At 39.6% G+C, this 22,790-nt stretch overlaps 1 protein-coding gene across 1 annotated transcript in view; it reads right to left on the bottom strand.

Annotated features, from left to right (window-relative positions):
- Positions 1-2,395: 2,395 nt before the first annotated feature.
- The window catches only part of drd3 (dopamine receptor D3), a 29,474-nt gene continuing 9,079 nt past the window's right edge, over positions 2,396-22,790 (bottom strand). Inside the window, exons 4-8 of the mRNA XM_051687781.1 lie at positions 20,859-20,995; positions 17,978-18,171; positions 15,494-15,565; positions 5,870-6,233; positions 2,396-2,903 (exon numbers count right to left, since the gene is read on the bottom strand). Of these exons, the coding sequence (XP_051543741.1) occupies positions 2,707-2,903; positions 5,870-6,233; positions 15,494-15,565; positions 17,978-18,171; positions 20,859-20,995 (964 nt within the window). The 3' untranslated portion in view covers positions 2,396-2,706. The remainder of the gene's footprint in view (positions 2,904-5,869; positions 6,234-15,493; positions 15,566-17,977; positions 18,172-20,858; positions 20,996-22,790) is intronic.

Below are 22,790 nucleotides of genomic sequence, written 5' to 3'. Positions count from 1 at the left end.
GTGTAGTGATGTTAGTGATGGTGTGTGTGTGTTTATATATGTGTGTGTGTGTGTGTGTGTGTGTTTGTGATATGGAAAGGTCCCATATGGACCTTGTATCACAGGTGTGATTGAGTTGGCCTGGTCTGTCAATAGAATGAGGGTCTGGTGGCTTGACAGAAAACATGATGTGAAAGGCAGAAGCTTAAATAACATTTCACAAACAATCCATCCCTCCTCCATTTTGATCCTTTATTGAATATAGCTTAGCGACTATCTTGGTACAAATGCCGGCAGGGGTTCGGCCACAAAAACACATCCACGCTCACTCTTTTCTAAAGAAATGATTAGAAAACTTACAGGAAACCTTTGTGTGTACAATCCAATCCACAATGCACCCAGCTTAGGATCCGCAGTGTAAGCGAGTGTGTTCGACAGACACAACAGGGTAGAGAATGGAAAGACTCAAAGATCACAAGAGTTTGAGTGCGGACCAGCAATTTTGAATTCATTAGCTTTCACTCGCTCTGACAGCAAGTTAGAGTTATAATTCTGTCAGTGTGTGTGTGTGTGTGTGTGGACCACACATTAAAGTAGAACTCTGGCGTTTAGTAATTAGCGAGGGGAGGCCATCACTCACACTGTCATTCTATTGTATCAGCACTCACACAAACTCATTACGGCACACATTCAACGCATGCATGCCCAGGGTTGGGAGGGTTACTTTTGAAATGTATTCCACTACAGATTACAGAATACATGCTGTAAAATGTAATTTGTAACATATTCCATTAGATTACCTAAGGTCATTAACATATTCTAAATGCTTTGGATTACTTCTTCAGCACTGGTACATTTTTTCACTTGTTTTGTTTTGCCAGTACAGCAAGACAAAATACACTCTGTGAAAAAAGCCTAAATATATTATGCACTGTTGCTTCTAAAACAAGATAAATCAAACTGATCTTGTTTTAAGGATTTTGATATATTCTTACAGGAAAACAATACAAAATTATTATCAAGAATAAGATTTTTGCCCTAATATCAAAGGTCTTACTAGAAAAAAAAGTTATGATCCAATGTGAATTTTCTTGATAAAAAAATATGATCGTGCCTGGTAACGTGCATGTAAAATGGCTAGAAATAGCATTTTAGCTTAGCGTAAAGCTGACAATTTACACAAGGTTTATTTCTATTTCTTCTGCTCCAAACTTATTTCAAACTTACTTCTCTGTCTGCTCGTATGAATGTAACGCATCATAAGAAAGTGTTTCACTGCTGTTCAAATGCACTTTGGATCACATCATTTATATGAATAAATGTTTTCCATCTGAAAGGACTAAATATTAAATGAAACAAATGACAATAAAATGCAAAGTAATCTCTTCAGTAATCAAAATACTTTTTGAATATAACTGTATTCTAATTACCAATGATTTAAATTGTAACTGTAGTGGAATACAGTTACTTATATTTTGTATTTTAAATACGTAATCCCGTTACATGTATTTCATTACTCCCCAACCCTGTACCTGCCCCACACACAGCATACTGAATTCCTGTATGTTTGTCAAGAACAGCAACAATTTGGGTCAAGCTACACTTGAGAGTGACACTTTTTCTCACTCACTCGCTCTTATTCACTCAATTTCTTTTTCACACAATCTTTCTCCACATAATCAGCTGGATTCCAGCTGAGCACTCTGTCAAATGCTGGCTGAAAATTCAAAGTCTCTTTTTTCCATTTCTGTTCAAAGCTCTTAAATACATTCACGGCCTCTCTCTCTCACAATCAACTCACTTATTTTAATTCACCCAGTTGTACCTTTTTACTTACTTCAAATCAACACACTGACTTATCTACTTTCACACAGCCTTGTAGTCTTGGCTTATGTTATGTTTTTCTTCTTCAACTTCCTCTTTTATTTTATTTCCTTTCCAACTCGGCATTTGTGCATGTATATATTTGAGATGACAGCTGAGCTCATGGTGAGTCAACTTAGCTTTAATTTACAACAGAAGATATGTTTCATTCATAACAATCCTACCCGCCTCTTGTTTTCTCCCATTATACAGTCAGATCACGAAACCCAGGACTTTAGGGAGCAAAACCATTAAAGGCACAACACTTGGATGTTTTTCTTGCTTAATGCTTGTTTGGTCGACCTGCTTTATGGTCCCTTTGACAAATGACTAGTCTTTGTAGTTACATAAATTGTTTTTCTTGCGGTTTTACAACTGGAGCTTCCGATAAATCTCAATTCAGATCCATTTGATGGTATGACACATGCTGACACATGATGACATCAAAATTCACCTGCATGCGACAAGCTGCTGTGACATTTTAGGATGTGTTGAAGGATGTGAAGCACCGACTGGATCCTGGAGCTCAATGTGGCTTAACTTTCAATCTAAACGCTGGTTGTATATGGAATCCACATTGGTCTATATTCTCAAACTGAACAGTAGACTCTGATGATTATTTGAATGAACTCTACTGCCCTGTGTAGTTGACTGTGCAATTAAATGGTGAAAAACCCAACCAATTGCTAGTTTCATGTGTCATGCACTTTGTAGTGGTTTTGAGGTCATTTTGAACACATTCTGACCGTTCAAATCCTTTAATGTCCTCTGTGTTTATGGCACTTTGCATCCCAAAATGAATTCCACAAATAGTCTGGTTGCTATCCAGTCCACTGAGAAATGTATGTGAGTATGCCCAATGGTTTAGCAGCTCAGGATTTTAATAAAGGCCCGGCGGAACTCTATGTTGAAAGTGGTGTAGATGACTGGATTGAGAGCGCTGTTGACGTAGCCAAGCCAGGTGAAGGCGCTATAGAGCTCAGGTGGAATGTGGCATTCCCTGCAGTGAGTATTTAGGATATGAGTCACAAAAAATGGCAGCCAGCAAATTAGAAAGACCCCTGCAAGATACAAAAAAACACATGCAAAAAGTGAGAGTTGCCATGCATAAACTCAACATTATAAAATCACACAATAACAGCCATTATCAAAGATTAAGTGTGTACTATTTTCAAAGTTAAAATACTTTCTCCTTTCCCAGCTTCATATGCAGACAACTTTAAGTAAGCCATTTATTGGCTGACTTCCCTGAAAAGTGAAAACGCTGTGGCTCTGTGGCACATCAAAATACTCCTTTGTTTGTTTGAGCATCTTGACCAGCCTGACATAGCAACATTGGCTCAACCAATGGCATGAGTTTGGGGCAGGCTTGGTTCTACAGGGATGCTTGAGGGTGCTAAGCACCCACAAACATGCATTAAGCACCCTCAGTTGAGCAATATTGGTACTTTATTGCATTTTCACTTTAACTACTAAAGCAGCCCCATGTAATTCAGAAGCACCCTCATAGCCCTGTTCCACTGAAATTGTGATGGTTCTTGTGCCGAGCATGTGCTCCGCTGGTTCACGGCCGGGGCAATCTGGAGCTTATCGTAAACTGGCCGCGCTTTTCCACTGACCTGAGAGCAGAATGGTGACATAATGGGTTACTGTCTATGTGGTAGTTTCACATGACTACCTCAAACATAAACAAACATGGCACGTCACAGTGTGCTTGAGCTTTTACTCTTGTTTTTGATTTATTTAAACATACAGATTAATGCAATCCATCGTTATTACACCGCTCAGTAAGATTGTCAGAGATAACATCTACGCTAAAGAAGACAGGTAATGTAAATACATTATATTGTATGAACTATGGCTTAAATTTCTAAGTTATGTAAACTGTTACAGTGGAAACATTATTAACATTGGTGTAGCAGATGGTTGTATTTGGATTTTTGCCATAGCATATAATATTATTGATTGAGAATCCCACCGTTTTACTTAAAAGATAGCCGCGATCTTTCAAACTTAGTGAGTAGCTGGTAAAAATCCCCTTACAGAACAAAACAATGTAAAAAAAATAAGATGACAACAGTGTAAGAAAAGCTAACAAAGTTGGCAAATATAACAACTTACTGAGATCAGCTGCAGAGGGCATGGGCGATTCTGTTTATCACGAGCATTACTGGCTGAATTCAATGCCCCGTTTAGTTAGCAGGCTGGTCGGTGTCCGAGTCCAAAACATCGCTGCTCCATCCACTGTCGCTTTTGCTTATGTCCTTCTTATGGTCCCTGTACTCCCTTAAGTGTTTTTCAATTTGTTTATGATTTGGTCAATTGTCCAATTGAAGGCAGCGTGCATCATTTTGTGTTGTATCTTCATTCTCGTAGAGTATTTTTTCCCTTTGCGATCTCTCTAGTTTATCTCGGATCTTTGTAAATACCATATTGCAAGTAGAGCACTCGTTTCGTCGTGTTACCTGAATGCTTTTGATGTCTGATAATTTTATGGGTTTTTTATTGTTGTTATAGAGCGAAGAAATACTCCTTGCTGCAGACGGTAGCTACTGTTGTTGTTTGGGAAAACTTTACCATGGTGTCAAAACATTATCCCACCCTCCGTCCCCTGAACTAATCGGTTCCTACGTAGAGACCAGCAAGCTTTTGGGGCTGGTGCAGAACCAGGTTTTCGGCCCCGGAACGGCCTTTTCTGCGGTGGAAATGCGCAGAACAGTTCGAGAATTTGTACCGGCCCAGGAATCTGCACCCAAAGCATGTAGGTGGAAAAGGGCTAGAGATTTTTATCTGGAACCGGGCCTGGTTTGGGGTGGGACTATGTATGTTTCTGCCCAATGGAAGACTGGAGGAGTGTTCTAGCAACCCTCATTGAAAACAACCATTATTTTTGCAATTTTGTTTGGTGACACAAGTGGCACGGTAATAACATGCTTCACTTTTAAATTCTGCTTTTTAGAAATAGGATTATGTAATATGGATACACTAAAGACTAAAGGTGGATGAGTTTTTGTAAATGACAAATGTCTTGGATTGAGATGAAAAGAAAATGTTGTTTTAGCATTCAAACACCTTGATCTCTGCCACGGCATAATGGTCATGTGACAACCTTGACCAACTGACTTTGAACTAAGGCAGCTAAGCCATTCACTCATCCCAAGACATTTGTCTCCATGAATGTGATTTAATTTGTTCTTCAATTAAGCAGACATCTCACATTAGCATTAATGTCATTTATCACTCTATGTAATACTGATTCATGGGGAGACAGTCATCACCAATTGAGCCAAATTGGTGGCTTGGTACTTTGGGTTCCATAAAACTAAGATCCTGGAGTCTGACTCTATTCTGTAGGTGTAGGATGATGCCATTGCCTCAGCATCCCCAGGTGGCCACTTGTCGGCAAACTGACAAGTTCTGGCACATGCCAGGCATACACTGAGGTTCCGAGAGCAACTCTGCAACCCACTTTCCAAATGTCAGATGAGAAACTAACAGGTGAAGAAATGAATCATTGATTGAAAAACACTACTGTGACACGTCTAAAGATAAACACTTAGAATAGTCATTAAAATTCTAAGTTTCCTTTGAAATGTAACAATTCCTTAAAATAGTTTTGTACTTAAAAACTTCCTTAATTTTAGTCCATATGTTGTCAGACCTGGCAGTTTAATCTTTACACAGCAAATTACAAATATAAATCACTTTTGGCCAAAACAAGATGGATGTATAATAAGACACTAGTCAAGTTCTGTATAAATGAAATGCCACATCACAGCCACCATTGCCATTGATATGACATTCAGAGTGAGTCTTGATTTCTTTCGGCTGTGTATGAGAATCAACACATAACGTGCCACCGTTGTAGTGTTAGTTGTAGTAAAGATTATTTCAGTTGTTGGCTGTGATAACAACTTGAAGTTGTTAATGATATCAAGGTAACTAAGCTTGGTCCATAGCTTCACATAATCCACCCACTTAAACTTTGATGGGTGAGGACTGTATATATACAAGCAGAGCTTCTCACCGAGAACGATGGCCAACATCTGTGTGGCTTTCTTCTCCTTGGAGTGCATACTCCTACAGCGAACCTGACTGGGGCACACCATGACATGAGCAGGCCGTGGTGGGTGCAGGGTGGTGTGTGTACTCCCATTTGACAACTTCTTCACCTCACAGCTCCTAATCGTCACCTGGTCCTCTTCACCAGCCTCATCTTCCTCACGGTTTGAGACATGCTCGGTGCCAGCAAAGGATGCTTGGCTAATAGTGCAGTAGTTCAGTGTGACCACAGGAGGCAGCACTGAGTTCTCTGCAGGGACGGTTTGAGGCCGTTTATGCCACAGGCAGCTGCCAAGGAGCCGGGGACGGATCACTTGCTCTGTGGTTTCCTAAACAGACAGAGAGATTAAATGTTAGAGTAACAGCGCAAACTTCAAGGTGCACAGTACATCATTATTCCTGCAAGTGTGTCTGTTCTATAATTAATTAGCACCAGGAGGTATACTGTCCTCATATCTTCTAATATAATGAACTGTTCTCAAAGATTACTGAGTATTTTTTTAATGAAACATACATGTTGAAGGGATACTTTACCCAAAATAAAAATTCTGTCATTATTTTTCATCATTGGATATAAAATGCAATGGAAGTGAATGGTGACTGAAGCTAACATCCTGCCTAACAACTCATTTTGTCTTTTACGGAAGAAAGAAAGTCATAAGTGTTTGTAACAACATGAGGATGAGTAAATGATGACAGAACAATTTTTTCTAATTTTTTTTTTTTTTTTTTTGCGTGAACTATCCCTTTATGTTGATTAATGTGAGCAACACTGATTTCATAATGCTTTTGGGCTAGTTAAAGGAATAATACCGATTCAATACAAAGTAAGCTCAATCAGCAGCATTTGTGGCATAATGTTTATTACTGAGGTTACAGTAAGGCACTTACAGTTGAAGTGAATGGGGCCAATTTTAGTGGGTTTAAAGTAAAAAATGTGAAGCTCATATTTTTATAAAAGCACTTGTATTATTTGAGCTATAAAGTTGTTTAAATTGTAGTTTTTCCAAGATTACAGGGTTTATGACGTTGTCATCATGGCAACTAAAGTTAAAATTGTATATAACTTTTATCACACTAAAATCATGTTAACATATATATTGTTTATGTCTTGTGGCTATACTTCGTAAACAGTGAGTATTTAAACGCTCAAAAATTGGCCCCCATTCACTTCCATTGTAAGTGCCTCATTGTAACTCAGATTTTTGCTTTTTGTTTTTTGTTAAAGAAAAAGAGCAATAAGTCTCAATACATTTTTGTGGTAATCAACATTATGCCACAAATGCTGTTGATTGAGCTTAACTTGTATTGAACCTGGAATATTCCTTTATTGTTTGCTCTTTTTTTGGCCTAGTTTTATTTATTCCCCAAGAAGGGCAATGAATTAGTAACCCTTTGACGACCACAAGTTTGCTGTTTTACAACCTTGCCATTGGATGTAGTTTAGCAAAATATAAACAAAATATTTTTCATTTTGGTTCGTTCTGAGCAGAAACAGTATTTGTTTGTTCCGTTCTGGTCTTCCGAAGCCTCCTTTCAAAATGGTAACTGGTTAGAACAAAATAAAAGAACAGCAAATACATTTATTATTTTATTTTATTTTTTGACAATATTCTGTGCTAAGTGTGGGTGATATACCAGTTACAGAATTTCCAGATCTCACAAGAGAAACAAGGCACCTGCACCAGCTATTACATTTTTTCCTGTGTGGGGGAATTTTCAGGATAGAAATCATAACAAGCATAGTACAGAGTAGCCTATATAAAGAAACATCTTTTCAATAACTGTATTCTTAATATTAATAATAATATCCCCAAAAATATTTCAAGTATTCAGTTGACCACCTAACATCTATTAATAGCACGTACACACTGCGTGGGGTCGTCTGGACTAAACATCACCATTTGCGGGCCGAACGATTTTTGTTTGTAACATTGGTTTTAAGGGGTGTCCTTCAGATTTATAGCACATGCTTATGTTCTACTGAAATAAGAGAAGAATGGAATGAAATATGTGATGTTGGGACTTGAACTTGAATTAGAAACGTTTACTTGAACTTGAATGACATGAAACTTGAAATTCAAATGTATGTGGCAAGAATTCAGGTCGTTAAATTCAGATAAAAAAAAAAATTAATACACTGATTCTGGTTTTATAAACAGATTCGGGAAAATTTGACGAAGACATCCAGGGTAAGCAGGAAGAGCAATCGAGTCTGTATGTAATCAAACTCCTTAGACTAATCACAACGTAGCTTACTGTTCACATTGATACAGTCTGCAACGCGTCATACTCTGGGGGCGTGGTTTAATGTTGGGGAAATCGATTCTCCGTTACCATAGTTACTCATTATATACAATGAGAAAAACGGGCAGAAATATCTGGCTATTTTAACAACGAAAAGCATGATGAAAAGCTGTTGGATAGTTTTTCACACAGACAAATCCAAAAATCCTGGAACTGATTTTTTATCGCCTTCGAACCGACAAATAGAAGCCAAAAGAAGAGCGCTGTGGCTGTAGTCAACCATATGCTGGATACGCTGTTTAGAGTGTTTGAGAAACATCCAAGCAGATTCAAGACTTAACCGATCATCATTTCATCACAACAGCGGTTCCAGCAGAAACATAATAAGTTAACACCAGAGAACAAGCCAAGATACCTAAGAAAACTTGACATGATCGGAGTGGAGTACTGCTTATATTGGTTCCCTTACGACTCAGTACACTTGACCTTGCGTTTATTAATGCATATGGGGAGTGCCTTCCACAGGACCTAGCTGAAACCTCTCTACAATAATGCTAATATTCTAGTACTGGCTATGGTGTTTGAACCCCGTCCGTTTTGGCACGAAGCTGTCTGCTATAAAAGCAGGTGCACAAACACCATTTTCTCAGAATTTCTTCCTTCAAGACAGTGATCATCTCTTGACTAGAAGCCCTTTACCTTTGCTGTCGATATCCACGTGTCAGCGGGCGGAATCTTCGCGGGAAGACTTTCCACTCCCCTGCAGTGCTCCGGTGAATATCACACCGCCTTGCCGCTTCGCTGGTGAACGGGCCTCAGCGTCCTGATTAACTACAACGCTTCAGCAGGGTTTGTGTATCCTTACAAAGCAATTGTATGTATATTGTGTGATACAAATATATATTTATATATTTATATATATAATAGAGTCACTTACATGTTCATGTCTTTTTAAAGATGTCGTTCTGTAAGTGTTCCTTGAGCGAGAGGCACATCCTGCCGTCAGATCAGCATGAAAGCTGCCTTTACTGTCTGGACCACGCCCACGCAGAGACAGCTCTCATGGAGACAGACTGTCCTCATTGTGAGGGCATGAGTCTCAAGACGCTTTGCTCGTGAATCACCCTCGTTCTGAGGGATGATTCAGCCTCACGCGCCCTCACACCCGCCTCTTCTGTGATACCCGAGGATTCACACAAGGAGGCATGGCGGGGCCATGAGGTCGAGCAGGATGACTTTGAGGTGGTCCACGTGGCAGCACATGCCACGCAAGCCCCTCAATCTCTTCGAAGCGCATGTTTTCTGATTCACTATGTGCGAGACGAGCTTTGGCCTTCAGAAAGAGCGGGCGACCTTGTCTCGTTCAGCGGTTCTGACACTGGGGATAATAATGACAATGTCATGTTTCTCGCTGCATCAGGCGAGTGGTCAGTGGATGATGCTGCCGCCCCTCCCCCCAGCGAGGGCGAGGAACGTGCACGCGCCACTGACAGGGAGATGCTCTGCGTCCTTACAAGGGCGATCGAAGAGCTTCATCTTGAGTGGTCTCCCCTAGAGGAACCTCTCGCCTCGGTGAATGGTTCATGCAGTCCAGACACTGTCAAACGGCAGCATCTCGCAAATCTGCTCCATTCTTCCCTCGAAGTTCATAACGAACTGTCTAAGTCCTGCCACGCGCCCTTCTCGGTGTGCTCGCGCAGTGATGCCACCCTCTCTAATGTGGATCATGGGGAATAAAATGGTTACGCCCAACTACCCCCTGTGGGGGAGGCGGTAGCGGCACAACTCTGCCAAGAGAGTAAACGGCCATGGAAATCACGCGCCATACATCGTTCCAAACTGTGTCGACAAATGTCCGCACTGGCAGGAAAAGCTTACTCAGTGGCAGGACAAGCTGGATCAGCACTCCACACAATGGCAATGCTCCAGGTACTTCAAGCCAAGCTCCTCAAGCAAATGGACAAGCACGGCTTCGATCCAGAGACATTCAAAGAGCTCCGCACCGCTACAAACTTAGCACTGCATGCCACGAAATCACTGTGTAGGCCATTGGCAAGTCTATGGCCAACCTGGCAATTCTGGATCGACATTCAGGTATATGGCTGACCCTCACAGAAATGAGTATGTGATGAGGAGGAGGGCGGGGCCAGGCCATGAGTGTTCATGGCCAGCCCCCAATTGGGCTAATCAGCCGAGGAGAGGGATAAAGCCGAGCCAGATGAGGCAGTTCTGGAGAGAGAGAGCCACAAGCAGCTGCCGTGTGTGTGTGCGTTTATGTTTTTTGTTTAAGTTTTCATTAAAATATTACTTTGATGCTTCATCTGGTTCCCGCCTCCTCCTTGCCCATTTGAATCATGTTACATTGGTGCTGAAACCCGGGAGGGATGTGCTGTCATGGAGTCCTCACTACTGCCGTCCGCCCAAAGGAGCAGCTGCGGCCATCCACCGGGGGATGGAGGAGTCGCTGCTGGCCGCCTGGATGCGGAGGAATGGCCGCCATCCATGAGGGGAGGAGGGGCTCGCTGCCAGCCGCCTGGAGCAGTGGAGCCGCTGCCAGGGGCAGAGAGGCTCGCTACCGGCCGCCAGAACGCGGAGGGGCGTTCCATCCGCCAGGGTCAGAGGACTCGCTCCGGTCCACCCGGGGAGGAGTGGCTGTTGTCCACCAGAGGGTGGAGGAGTGGTCGAGGACCAGGCGATGGCGTGTTGGGGAACCAGCAAGCAATTTTTTTTCTCTCTCTCCTCTCTCTCACTGTCACTCTGCTTTGCCCTTTCCCTCTCCTCTTTTCCCTCCCCTTGTCTCCCTCCCAGGCCTAGAAAGGCAGGTGCGGCCGAAAGGGTAACGCCCCCCCCCGACATATATGGCTGACCCTCACAGAAATGAGTGTGTGACGAGAAGGACGGTGGGGCCAGGCCGTGAGTGTGCACGGCGGCCCCCAGTCAGGCTAATAGGGCCAAGGAGAGGGATAAAGCTGAGCCGGATGCGGCAGTTCAGGAGAGAGAGAGCCACATGCAGCTGCTGTGTGTGTGTGTATTTATGTTTGTGATTTTTGTTTAAGTTTTCATTAAAATATTACTTTGATGCTTCGTCCAGTTCACGCCTCCTCCTTGCCCATTTGAACCACACAATAGATCTGAAGTATGCATACTTTCATATCCAAATTGTACGATATCACAGGATGTTTTTGAGATTTGTGTTCAAGGAAACAGTGTATCAATTCAAAGTCCTGCCCTTCGGACTGTCTCTGGCTCCTCGCACATTCACAAAGTGCATCGATGCGGTTCTTGCCCCTCTGAGACTGAGCAGCATGCGCATCTTGAACTACCTTGATGATTGGCTGTTACTGGCACAATCAGAGGCTCTGTTATGCCAGCACAGAGACTTACTGCTTTAGCATCTAAACAGCTTGGGCCTCAATGTGAACTAGGCAAAGAGCACGTTCTCCTCCAGCCAACAAATCTCCTTTTTGGGAGTCCGCCTCGACTTCACGAGCGGGCACGCGCACTGCACAAGCGAGCATGTTCAGGCCATTCTACAGTGTCTATCTCAGTGCAAACTGGGGAGAACACTTCCACTGAAGCTGTTTCAGAAAGCATTGGGATTTATGGCGGCAGCATCCACTAGGTCTCTTACACATGAGACCTCTTCAGTGCTGGCTGATGCATCGTGCGCCATGACATGCTTGGTGCCAAGGGCGCATGCCCATCACTATATCCTGCCGCTTTATAGCTGCTTTAGCACCATGGACAGCTCCTGTGTTTTACCAGCGAGGTGTCGCGCTGGGGCAAGTTGTCAGGCAGAACTGGTGACTATGAGTGCTTCCAACACAGGTTGGGGGGCGGTGTGCGATGGACGCCTGACTTTCGGCACCTGGACAGGGGCGAAGAAAGTGTGGCACATCAACTGCCTAGAGCGATCGGCTGTATTTCTAGCCTTAAAGGCTTTTCAGTCAGAAATAGCAAACTGTCATGTCCTGGTTCGCTCGGACAACATGACAGTTGTGACATATATAAACCGCCAAAGTGGAATTAATTCACCACCACTGTTGAGACTGATGCGTTGTCTCCTCCTATGGGGCAAGCATCATCTCATCTCCCTGAGAGCGACATATGTCCCATTTTACAGGCCAGAGCGCCGTCCACGAGACGCCTCTACGCACTAAAATGGAAGGTGTTCACTGTTTGGTGTCTCACACATGGCAAAGACCCAGTAAACTGCCCCATACATTAAATTCTCATATTTCTTCAAGAGCGATTAGACGCAGGACTCTCAAAGTGTATGTGGCAACTATATCTGTGTATCACGCACATGAAGCTGGCTCCTCTATAGGCAAGCATGATTTAATCATAAAGTTCCTTAAAGGAGCAAGACGACTAAACCCACCTCGGCTGGCTACAATCCCAACTTGGGACTTAACTTTAGTCCTAAAAGATCTCGCAGGGCTCCCCTTTGAGTCTTTGGACTCTGTTGATTTGCACATGCTCTCCTTTAAGACCGCACTACTGCTGGCTCTGGCCTCAGTAAAATGGGTAGGTGACTTACGTGCACTATCAATCGACAATTCATGTCTGGAGTTTGGCCCTGGTCTTTCAAAAGCCACTGTCAAACCCAGAAAAGGCTATGTGCTAAGCTCCTAACCACGCCCATCAGAGTGCAGGTAGTTCACCTTCAGGCCTTCTTCCCTCCTCCATTTAATTCAGATGAGGAAAAATCATTGCATTTTTAATGCCCTGTGCGGGCACTACACGCATACATTGAGCGTACACACCAGTTCAGACTGTCTGATCAGCTCTTTGTGTGCTATGGAGGATGCACAAAAGGAATGTCCGTCTCCAAGCAAAGACTTTCTCACTGGATTGTCAATGCAATTGCCCTGGCTTATAAGTCGCAGGGTAAGACTTGCCCAATTGATGTTAAAGCACACTCAACTAGAGGCATGGCCTCCTCTTGGGCATGGACAAATGGTATGTCCTTACAAGACATATGTTTTGCAGCAGGATTGTCCTCTCAAAACACATTCGCAAGATTTTACAGCCTAGACGTAACATCTCAATCTTCACAAATCCTCTCTGTTTAGAGCGCTTGCTATCCATTGGCCAAATATATATACTTATGCTCCTCCCTTTTAGGATGAGCTCCCCATCTTTTACACAACCACCTGCATTAGGCCGTTGTAATTTACCATAGGTCATAAGCACTTACATTATAAATAAACTCCCTTCCCAACTGGGTTTGTGAAAGAGTTGATACATACTATATGACTATAGTTCATATATTCGTCCTTAGTGCTCCTCTCCTGGCATACTCATGTCGGTTGCCATCCCACGAGACTACGGCTTCATGCTTCCTTTCTGCGAGGTTATGTCATGTAGTGCGGCATGATGGGATTCTGTTCCCCATATGCGTTCATAAACGCAGTGTCAAGTGTACTGAGTCGTAAGGGAACATTTCGGTTACGTACAAAACCTTGGTTCCCTGAGACGAAGTGAACGAGACATTGTGAACGCTAGCCGCAAGATTTCTTGAGGTACGAGCGATGCCCTCCTTGTTCTCTGTCAGAAATTCTGAGGAAATGGTGTTTGTGCACCTGCTTTTATAGCAGACAGCTTTGTGCCAAAACGGGCGGGGCTCAAACACCATAGCCAATATTAGAATATTGCCATTATTGTAGAGAGGTTTCAACTATGTCGTGTGGAAGGCACTCCCCATATGCGTTAATAAACGCAGTGTCTCGTTCCCTTCGTCTCAGGGAACTGAGGTTACGTATGTAACCGAGACGTTTTCATGCTTTAGTGAATCAAACTTCTCAGGGGATATTGTGCTTACCGTTTGGTTTGGTGAAGTGTTTAATTAATAAGGTAAAGTTGCTGTAAAATGTTCAGGAACACAGTACTTGGTATGAATGCATACTCCTCTCCATTAGCACTGTTTTTACTACCACACACAAAGTACTTATTAAGAAGAAATAATAATGAAAACTGCTTATTATCGTAGGCTTAATTGTTGTTATATTGCATATTACTGCATATTTTCTTGTTTAATTAAATTTATTTCATCCCCATTATTATTGAATCCCCCTTCTTTGTGTCTTTTATAGTTTTATTGTGTGTCTACTATTTTAACCTTACCAAAGTCTAAGTATAAATGTGAACTGTAAGCTACATTGTAATTATTCAAGAAGGAGTTGGATTATATACAGGCTCGATTGCTCTTTCTGAGTACCCCGGATGTCTTCGTCAAATTTACCCAAATCTGAATCTGAAACCTAAATCAGTGTATTAAAAAAAGGTAGTCTGAATTTAATGATCTGAACTCGTGCCACATACATTTGAATTTCAAGTTTCATGTAATTCAAGTTCAAGTAAACATGTTCAAATTCAAGTCCTTAAATTGAAGTTCAAGTCCCATAGAAAAGCCTAATTTTTTGGAGCAACAGGAAATGGTGTAATTCCGAAAATTTACTGAGATGGTCTTTGGTTTCATGACAAAAAAAATTTCGGAACAAAATGTACCTGTTATTAATCGGTTACCAGCATTTAAAAATTATGTTTTCACTCAGGAACAATTGAAAGGGATTTTGTTCCCCTTTTTGGTTGTGTTCTGACAAAAACAAATTTCATTTTCAGTTTTCGTTTTCTTTGCTTGAACCGTTTTTAGTCCCAATTTAGTACTGAGAAATACACTACATTATTGAAAATGAGACTTTCAATCCCAGTGGATAACTGAAAAACTACAGTATATTTCAATACAACAGCTTTTGGCTAGATTGTGCTACGGAAATCTCAAATCAACAGCATTTTGAAATTTGAAAGGCTCTAGAGTGTATTTTTAGGGCCAGTACAAGTTACATTAACAGTATCTTATCAATTTTTACAGTAAAATTTTATTCAAGGGCTTCTGATAAGAATTGATTCAAGGCTTAATCAATTCCTTATCTCTGCACCTCCTCTTTTTTCTCAAATAATCAATATCATTCCACTTTTTGTATCCCAACTCTGATCCCAACAACTGTATGGCTCCCGTAGTTTCCTCCTCCACCTTTGAAGGAATATGTGACAGGGTCAGTTTTGACAAATGGAGTGTGACATTGAGGGGAGAAAAATCTCAGCAAAATCCACAGATTTACAGCTCACAGCTTACAGCCCCAGGGATAAGTCTGTGGAGGCACGAGAAACACAAAAGCACTTGCTATGCTAAAAAAGGAGGGAGAAGGCTGCCAGGAATTTCAAAATACCTTCTAAGATTCATTAACAGTTTGTTGCTCGAGCAGGCTCATTTCATGCAATATTAGAGTAGTCGCACACATTTCTGTACACACAGGCAGTCACACAATGGTATACCCACATTTATCACGTTGATCCTAATGGGGGAGAGGTCTTGTTTGTCTTTGTGAGTGCCGTCTTGTAAATAAGTTTCCTGTGGAGAGATTTTAAAGAGTCAGCAGGTGAAAATTAAAGAAAGAGCAAAAAAGGTCAAAACTAATTAGGGGAGCAGAAAAAGACAGGGAAACGTGGCAAGCATCAAGACAGTGAATGAAGTGGGGCATTGGAACAATGAACGGCAGGGAGGAGAAAGAATAAAATGTAATTCTCTAATAGTGCCCTGCTGAAAAGACCAGCTTAGACTAGCATGAATTTCCTTCACTCTATCTGTTTTTTGCAGGTAAGTGCTGGTCTGGTGCTGGTTTAGCTAGTCCAAAACTTAGCTGGAGAAGCTAGTCAACCCATCATGGTCTTTGATGCTGGCTGATGTCTTTGGGCTAAACCTAGTTTAGAAGCCTTCTGGGAACACCAGCACACCAGCATCACATGCTGGCAAACAACACTTAAAAGACAACATAGCAACATTTTTGCAAAATAATATTATGTGGTTTCCTACGTCTTACGACAGTTCCGAGATATAAAGTCAACTGTGTGGCGTTAAAACCAAGTGAAATGTTCTTCCAAACAGATGAGGTTTTTGAAGTTAATGCTCTATCAAGTTCTTGGCTTGCATGCTCTTCTGGACAAGTATCCCGGTCATTGCAACGTAATATCATTTGAGCTATAGCGCAATTTGATGGTGCATGAACAAGCTTATAAATGTGGTTGGTTATGTATTGTAAACGTTAAAATGTATTTCCTTACAAGTCTTTACACTATAGTAAAAGTGTTTTGATATCATAAGACAGCATTGTGTGAGGAACAAGGCGAAAAGTGTCTATGAATTGATCATCTGCCCTTTTACTCATGGTTTGTGTGAAAGGGAATAAAATTAATTGTTGTTTTAGTGCATCTAGTGTTAATTTTACCAGGAAAGTGCCATGATGCGTGCAACGAGCCATGTGAAAATCATTTTGCAAAAATGTTAGTAACGAGATTCTTTGAGACAAGATTGCTATATGCTGGTCTTTTCAGCAGAATGGGCCGTGTTGTTTTCATTGAAACTTATATGACTGGAATGGATCACTTTCCCCACTTAAACAGAATGTTCATTAATCAGGCCAAGTCTGAGTTTTCATACTCTAATTATGCCTCTAAGGCTTTTATTATGGTTACCACTGTTTTCTATATGGATATTCAAGACTATATGGATCCCTGAAGTAGTTTTGACATTGACGTTAAGTACTATTCCTCTGATTTGCCCCACACTGGAAGATTTATAGATGTAAAGGTGAACTTATAAGGGCCTGTGGCAATACTTCCGCAACTCTACATTTTTTACACAACTCTTTCATTACTCATAGATAGATTAGTCTTCATCACAGTCACTTATTAAAGTTTGTTATAAGGTGCTTTGGGCACTACTGATTTGTCCCATACATTGCTCTCTTAGGCTGTGTTGGTGTAATATTCTTGACACTTTTGATACATAACAGTGATATTCCAATCTCTTTTTTCTTTGCAAATGAAAGTTTCTTTGGTATCAGGTTGTTCATCATTGTTGAAATCCAAGTATTAACTTTTCATGTGGTTCATTTCCATTATGCTTTTGAAAAGCTCTCACCCCATGAGGACCGTCTTTGCAATGGTATTCTATAAGTCACATTGCATTTGCTCCATTACAAGTATCCAGTAATGTTTTATACAACTGATCTTCAAGAAACGCTGAAACTCTCTGTGACTGTTTCATTTAAAATCTGAACAGTCCAAAATTAACAATGAAACTTTTACTGCTCAAATACTTTGTAAGTCTGAACAAGTTATTTCCAAACTTAAGCCTCTGTGACTTTATTAAAATTAGGATGAGAAAAAAAAAAACTTTCTTTCTGTCTTTTTAACAGAAAGAAAAATATTCTGGGCACCCTAAAAAGCTTCTCCATATCACAATTTGCTCCAGTTAGCTGGAACTAAACCTTGCAATAAAATTCCTAGGGAGTGCAGCAGAATGGCTTTGTTGGAAGTTTTCCAAAGACCCAACTGTGTGCGTCTCACTTTCACATGAGACAATGATCCAAAGGCTCTATCCACAGATCGGGAATGTTGTTTCACTGAATAAAACAAACCAGTAATGTTTTCTAACAAATTCTGGCAGGATTCAAAGCCTCTTTGAATTTATCTGAAATGTAATACTGTACTCTGTAAACTGTAGTTTCGATTGAAGATAGCTCCTTAATGACCCGAATTGAAGCTTAGATGTTTTTCTAATCCATACTTACCACCTGTAATGGATACTTCTTTAAATACATCTAGCCATTAAGCACTATTATGGGTGGATTATGTTGTTTATAGCAGTCTTACTGAGACAGTTGACAGTAATCCCATAATCCAAAATAGTCTGAATAAGTTATACTGCATGTAGATGTGTCGCTCAGATGGATTTTTGAAATATGAGAATGTCTACTCTTACCACTGATGGTGGTGCGGATGCTGGTTGAACTTTGCCACTGCCTTGACGGAAGGCAATTCTCTTTCTTCTCCTTCTAAGGAAGATGTAGATGCGTATGTAGACTAAAAGGGTCACCACAAAAGGCAAGTAAAACGACACCACGGAGGAGTAGATGACAAAATCAGGATTTGAAATCGAACACACCGCAGGGTCATCTGCAATGCGTATACATGAAACTTATCATCAGTACCTTGTATACAGTCACAGAGATACTTGAAAAAAACAAAAAAAAACAATCTTACAATATTCTAGTAACATTGGAAACACTTTACAATAAGGTTGTATACATTGACAAAAGTTAACAAAATAGTTAATGAACTTACAATGAACAATAATTTTACAGTGATTAAAAGCCTATTTATCTATTGCTAATTTCTAAATATAGTAATTAATTTTAACATTGTTTTCTTTAACATCAGATAATGCATTATGAATTAATATGAACTAACAATAAACATTAGTAAATTAACAAATTTTCTTTATCCATTAATAATAAATAGTTCATTATACTGTACCTAATTCAGTAACTAATGTTAAAGGGATAGTACACTCTACATATACATGTAGAGAACCTTAAAGTGTTACTGGAAAAATGTTTCCAATGTTGTACGATTCTTTTGTTTGCCACAATAACACCAGCTAAACATTCCACTGTGTAACAAAGTAATTATGATTGAATATTCCAGATATTAAGTAATAAATCAGTGTGGATGTATGTAATAGAGCCAGCTGTGTCAAAACTATAATCAATATTCTTATCGGCAGTAATCTGTGTCATATAAAACTGTTTCTGCAGAAACATAATTACATCCTTAAAGTCCTTCTCTCCCATCTGCAGTACACAGAGCCGAGGCAGAACGAATCTCATGCATATCTAGGAGGCTTGAGTGTATGAGAGAGACGTCATTCATTATATCTCACCGTGAAACTAATTAACTGATTAGTCTAATTTAATGGATGGTTAATTCCTTCCACAAACGTATTTATCACCATCTGAGGGAAGGCACATTGAAAGCTACATAAAATTACCCATCACTAAAAAAAATCTGTGGTCCTACATTGTATTTTAAAACTAAGTTTCAATCACATCTCATGATTAAATTTGTCACTTACAATTCCATTAGTTAGGCACTTACAAGGTTTCTGTGTAGTGCTTGGGTGGGAAGAAGTGGCAACCAAGCACCGTACCATTACTGTTTAACATACAAAAGTTAACTACATTTCCTAGGTCAAACATTGGAACTTAATAATATTAAATGTTTTGACAATGAGGGCATTGAAGATGGTATCGGAATTGTTCAAATGCATTTTGTTTGCAGATGATGCAAATTATTTTACTCTGAAAAAAATAGATAATGTATTAAATGTAATGGGAAAAGAATTGAAGAAGGTAAAAAAAAAATGGTTTGATATAAATAAATTGTCCTTAAAAATTGGGAAAACAAAGTACATGATATTTAGTAATAGAGAGATTAAAACAGATAGAAATAGACACTGCAATAATTGAAAGAGTAAAAGAAACTAAGTTTCTAGGAGTTATTATTAATGGTAAATTAAGCTGGAAAGGACACATAAATCAAGTGAAATCGAAAGTAGCAAAATTGATTGCACTTTTGTATAAAGTCAAGGATTTGTTAAATGAAAATGCTTTATAATTGTGCCTTATATTGCATATTGTGTTGCAGTATGGGGTAATGCTTACAAGTCAAATTTTTATGCTTCAAAATAAAGCAATAAGAATTATTACTAGAAGTAATAATAGAGAGCCATCAAATTATCTATTCGTAAAATTACAGATATTGAAATTTAAAGAATTGGTGGATTTCAATATTGTTCAATTTATGTATAAATCATTCAAGCATTTATTACAGAAAAATGTTCAAAATATGTTTGTTATGAGAGAGAGTCATTATAATTTGAAAGGAATATGTATATTTAAGAGAAGTAGAGGACGGACTGATTTGAAAATTAAATTGTGTAAAACAATTAACAAATTTAAGAGAATGTTTAAACATGAGGTGTTTAAAAATATGAAAAAATGGGTTAAAAGGAACAGTGTGTTTAAATAAATGTATATGTGTCATGTAGAGAAATTAAAGTTAAACAAACTGTATATTTTGTTCAGTTTGATTCATATAATTTATTTGTTTAGATGAAGTTAAATGTATAAATGTAATATAGCCATCTTGTTCTTATTTGTTTAAATTTTTCTCTCTTCTATTTTCTTTGCCTTTTTCTTATAAGTTGTGAAAATGGACTGTGGAAATATTGAAGAGAGAATATAAAAATGAAGAGGTAAAAAGGGTAGGCATAATAAGCTTCGCTTCAGCCTATTCCTTTTCAGCAATTTTAAAAAGATATAGCTGGCATGAACTGTATAAATGCCGAAATAAATAAATGAAACAAAACTGACATGCAACCTGTCCATGTTGGCCAGATGAATTTGTGCCAAAATAATGAGTGTGTGACTGAATGCACAGCTTTTCACATTAACACAAAAAAACATCTTTTCCTCCATTTTAAAGGAAAAGTTCATCCAAAAATGAAAATTCTGTCATCATTTACTCACCCTCATGTTGTTCCAAACTAACAAAAGAAGATGTTAGGTGGAATGAGAATCTGAGTAACCATTCACTTTCTATATTACATTTTTTTAAATGAAAGTTAATTTTGACTGAGACTGCCAGTCCTACACATTGTGTATAACATCTCTTTTTGTATCCCATGGGGAAAAAAGAAAGTAATTAATGTTTAGAACAACATGAGCGTGAGTCAGTGATGACACCATTTTTATTTTGGGGTAAACTATACCTAAATTGATATGCTTCTTAATTTTGCTCACCTGTAGTATTGAATCCAAAGAGAAGGGGGCAGGACACTGCGAAGGCGAGGACCCACACTGTAGCAATCATTACTGAAACTCTTTTGCGGGAACTGTGTGTGGTGTTGTATAGTACTGGCATCACCACAGCTGTGTACCTATATAGATGGAAGAGTTAATCAGATGGGAATATACATATGGCCAAAAGTTTGTGAACACCCCCTTCTAATTAACGAATTTGGTTACTCCATTAAATCCAGTAAAGAAAAATCTTAATGTTTCTTTATGTAATGGCTTGGGCTTTGTGTGCTTCCAAATTTATGGCAACTGTTTGGAGATAGCCCTTTTCTGTTCCAGCATGACAGTGCCCCTATGAACAAAGTGAGGTCCATAAAGAAATGGTTTACTGTGTCTGGTGTGGAAGAAATTGACTGGCCTGCACAAAGCCCAGACCTGAACCCCACTGATCACTTTTGGGGTGAACTGGAACAACAACTGTAAGTCAGGCCCCATCGCCCAACATCAGTGCCGGACCTCACTGATAGCCTTGTGTCTGAATGAGAGCAAATCCCTGCAGCCATGTTACTTCATACAGTATAGTGGAAAGCCTTCCCAAAAGAGTGGAAGCTGTTATTACAGCAAAGGGGGAAATCGATGCCTAAGGTTTTGAAATTAAATGTTCATCAAGCACATATGGTGTCCACAAACTTTTGGCCATATAGTGTACATAAGAAAAAGGTCACACTCACTGAAGCACAGAATGTAAGAGTTTTGTGATTAAATAACAACTTCTGAAAAAACTTTTGAAAGACTCCACTAAGTAACTTTTGAATACACCACAGCAATAATCTAATATGATATGTAAAAAGATTAACTTCAAACTCAATTTTAGATAAACTTTCACTATGAAGGTTTTTTCATATTCTGCCATGAAGTGTATTACTAAAATGAAAATATCTGATTAAAAATTAATTAGCCTCATGTATGCCAGAACTTTGAATGAGCATGTTCAAGAAAGACTTTGCCTGTACATAGAAGAATTAATTATGCTCAACCCCATCAGTAGGGTGACACAAATGCAGATGTATTAGCTAGCCTTGTGTAATCAGTTATGTCTATAATACAAGCACAGAATATCAGATCTGACAGAAAAGTGGGGGAGAATCAGGCCAGTCTGAGAGGGTTAATCAACCTAAATATGTTCCTTTCTCTCCCCCGGCTGAATACATCTATTTCCTGCCCTCTGTCTTGTTTTCTCCTGAATACTTTTAGCTGAGCTCCTCCATTTCCTTCTGTATGATCTCAATACTTACACTGGCCCCTGTTACACTAATTCAAATTCTACTTATAGGTTTTCACACTCATGCTATGCGACCAAAATTAAAACAAGGGCCACACTCTGCTCTATGTATAAAGGTGTTAATGATACATCCGTCACTGTGGGGATTTGCTGATACCATAAAAATGAAAAAGGTTTCCCATGATAAAAACAATGATCATATAATGGAAACATACAGTACTACAATGTGCACATGGACACTCACACTAATAACTACAGTTTTGGTCCATACAGTGAGTGTCTTTTGTTTTGAGTTCCATTCTTCAGAAACACTTGTCTTTTAAATAGTAAAGCAGTGATCTGCAATCTAGGGGTCTGCCAATTAGTGTTTGATCCAAACACATCATTAAAATACGCATTAAACAAAAATATAATATTAAGTTAGCACCAAACAAAGCTTTCAGGAGCTAAAGTTCAGTTTTGCCCCACCCACATTAAAATGTACCACATAAAATTAATGTAATGCTCAAGTATATGACTCGGCACAGCAATAATGATTATTTTCATGACTTTCTGATGTAAGCATAAAAAAGTATGTAAATAAATTAATTTATTACTATATGCATGTTATTATAGCCCAGGTTTCAAATGGAACAATCAATTTTATACATAGT

This window comes from Myxocyprinus asiaticus, chromosome 44 (assembly GCF_019703515.2).
Source record: "Myxocyprinus asiaticus isolate MX2 ecotype Aquarium Trade chromosome 44, UBuf_Myxa_2, whole genome shotgun sequence".
Lineage (NCBI taxonomy): Eukaryota > Metazoa > Chordata > Actinopteri > Cypriniformes > Catostomidae > Myxocyprinus > Myxocyprinus asiaticus.
Note: the sequence above shows the minus strand (reverse complement) of the source record. Positions and strands in the feature narration are given on the sequence as shown.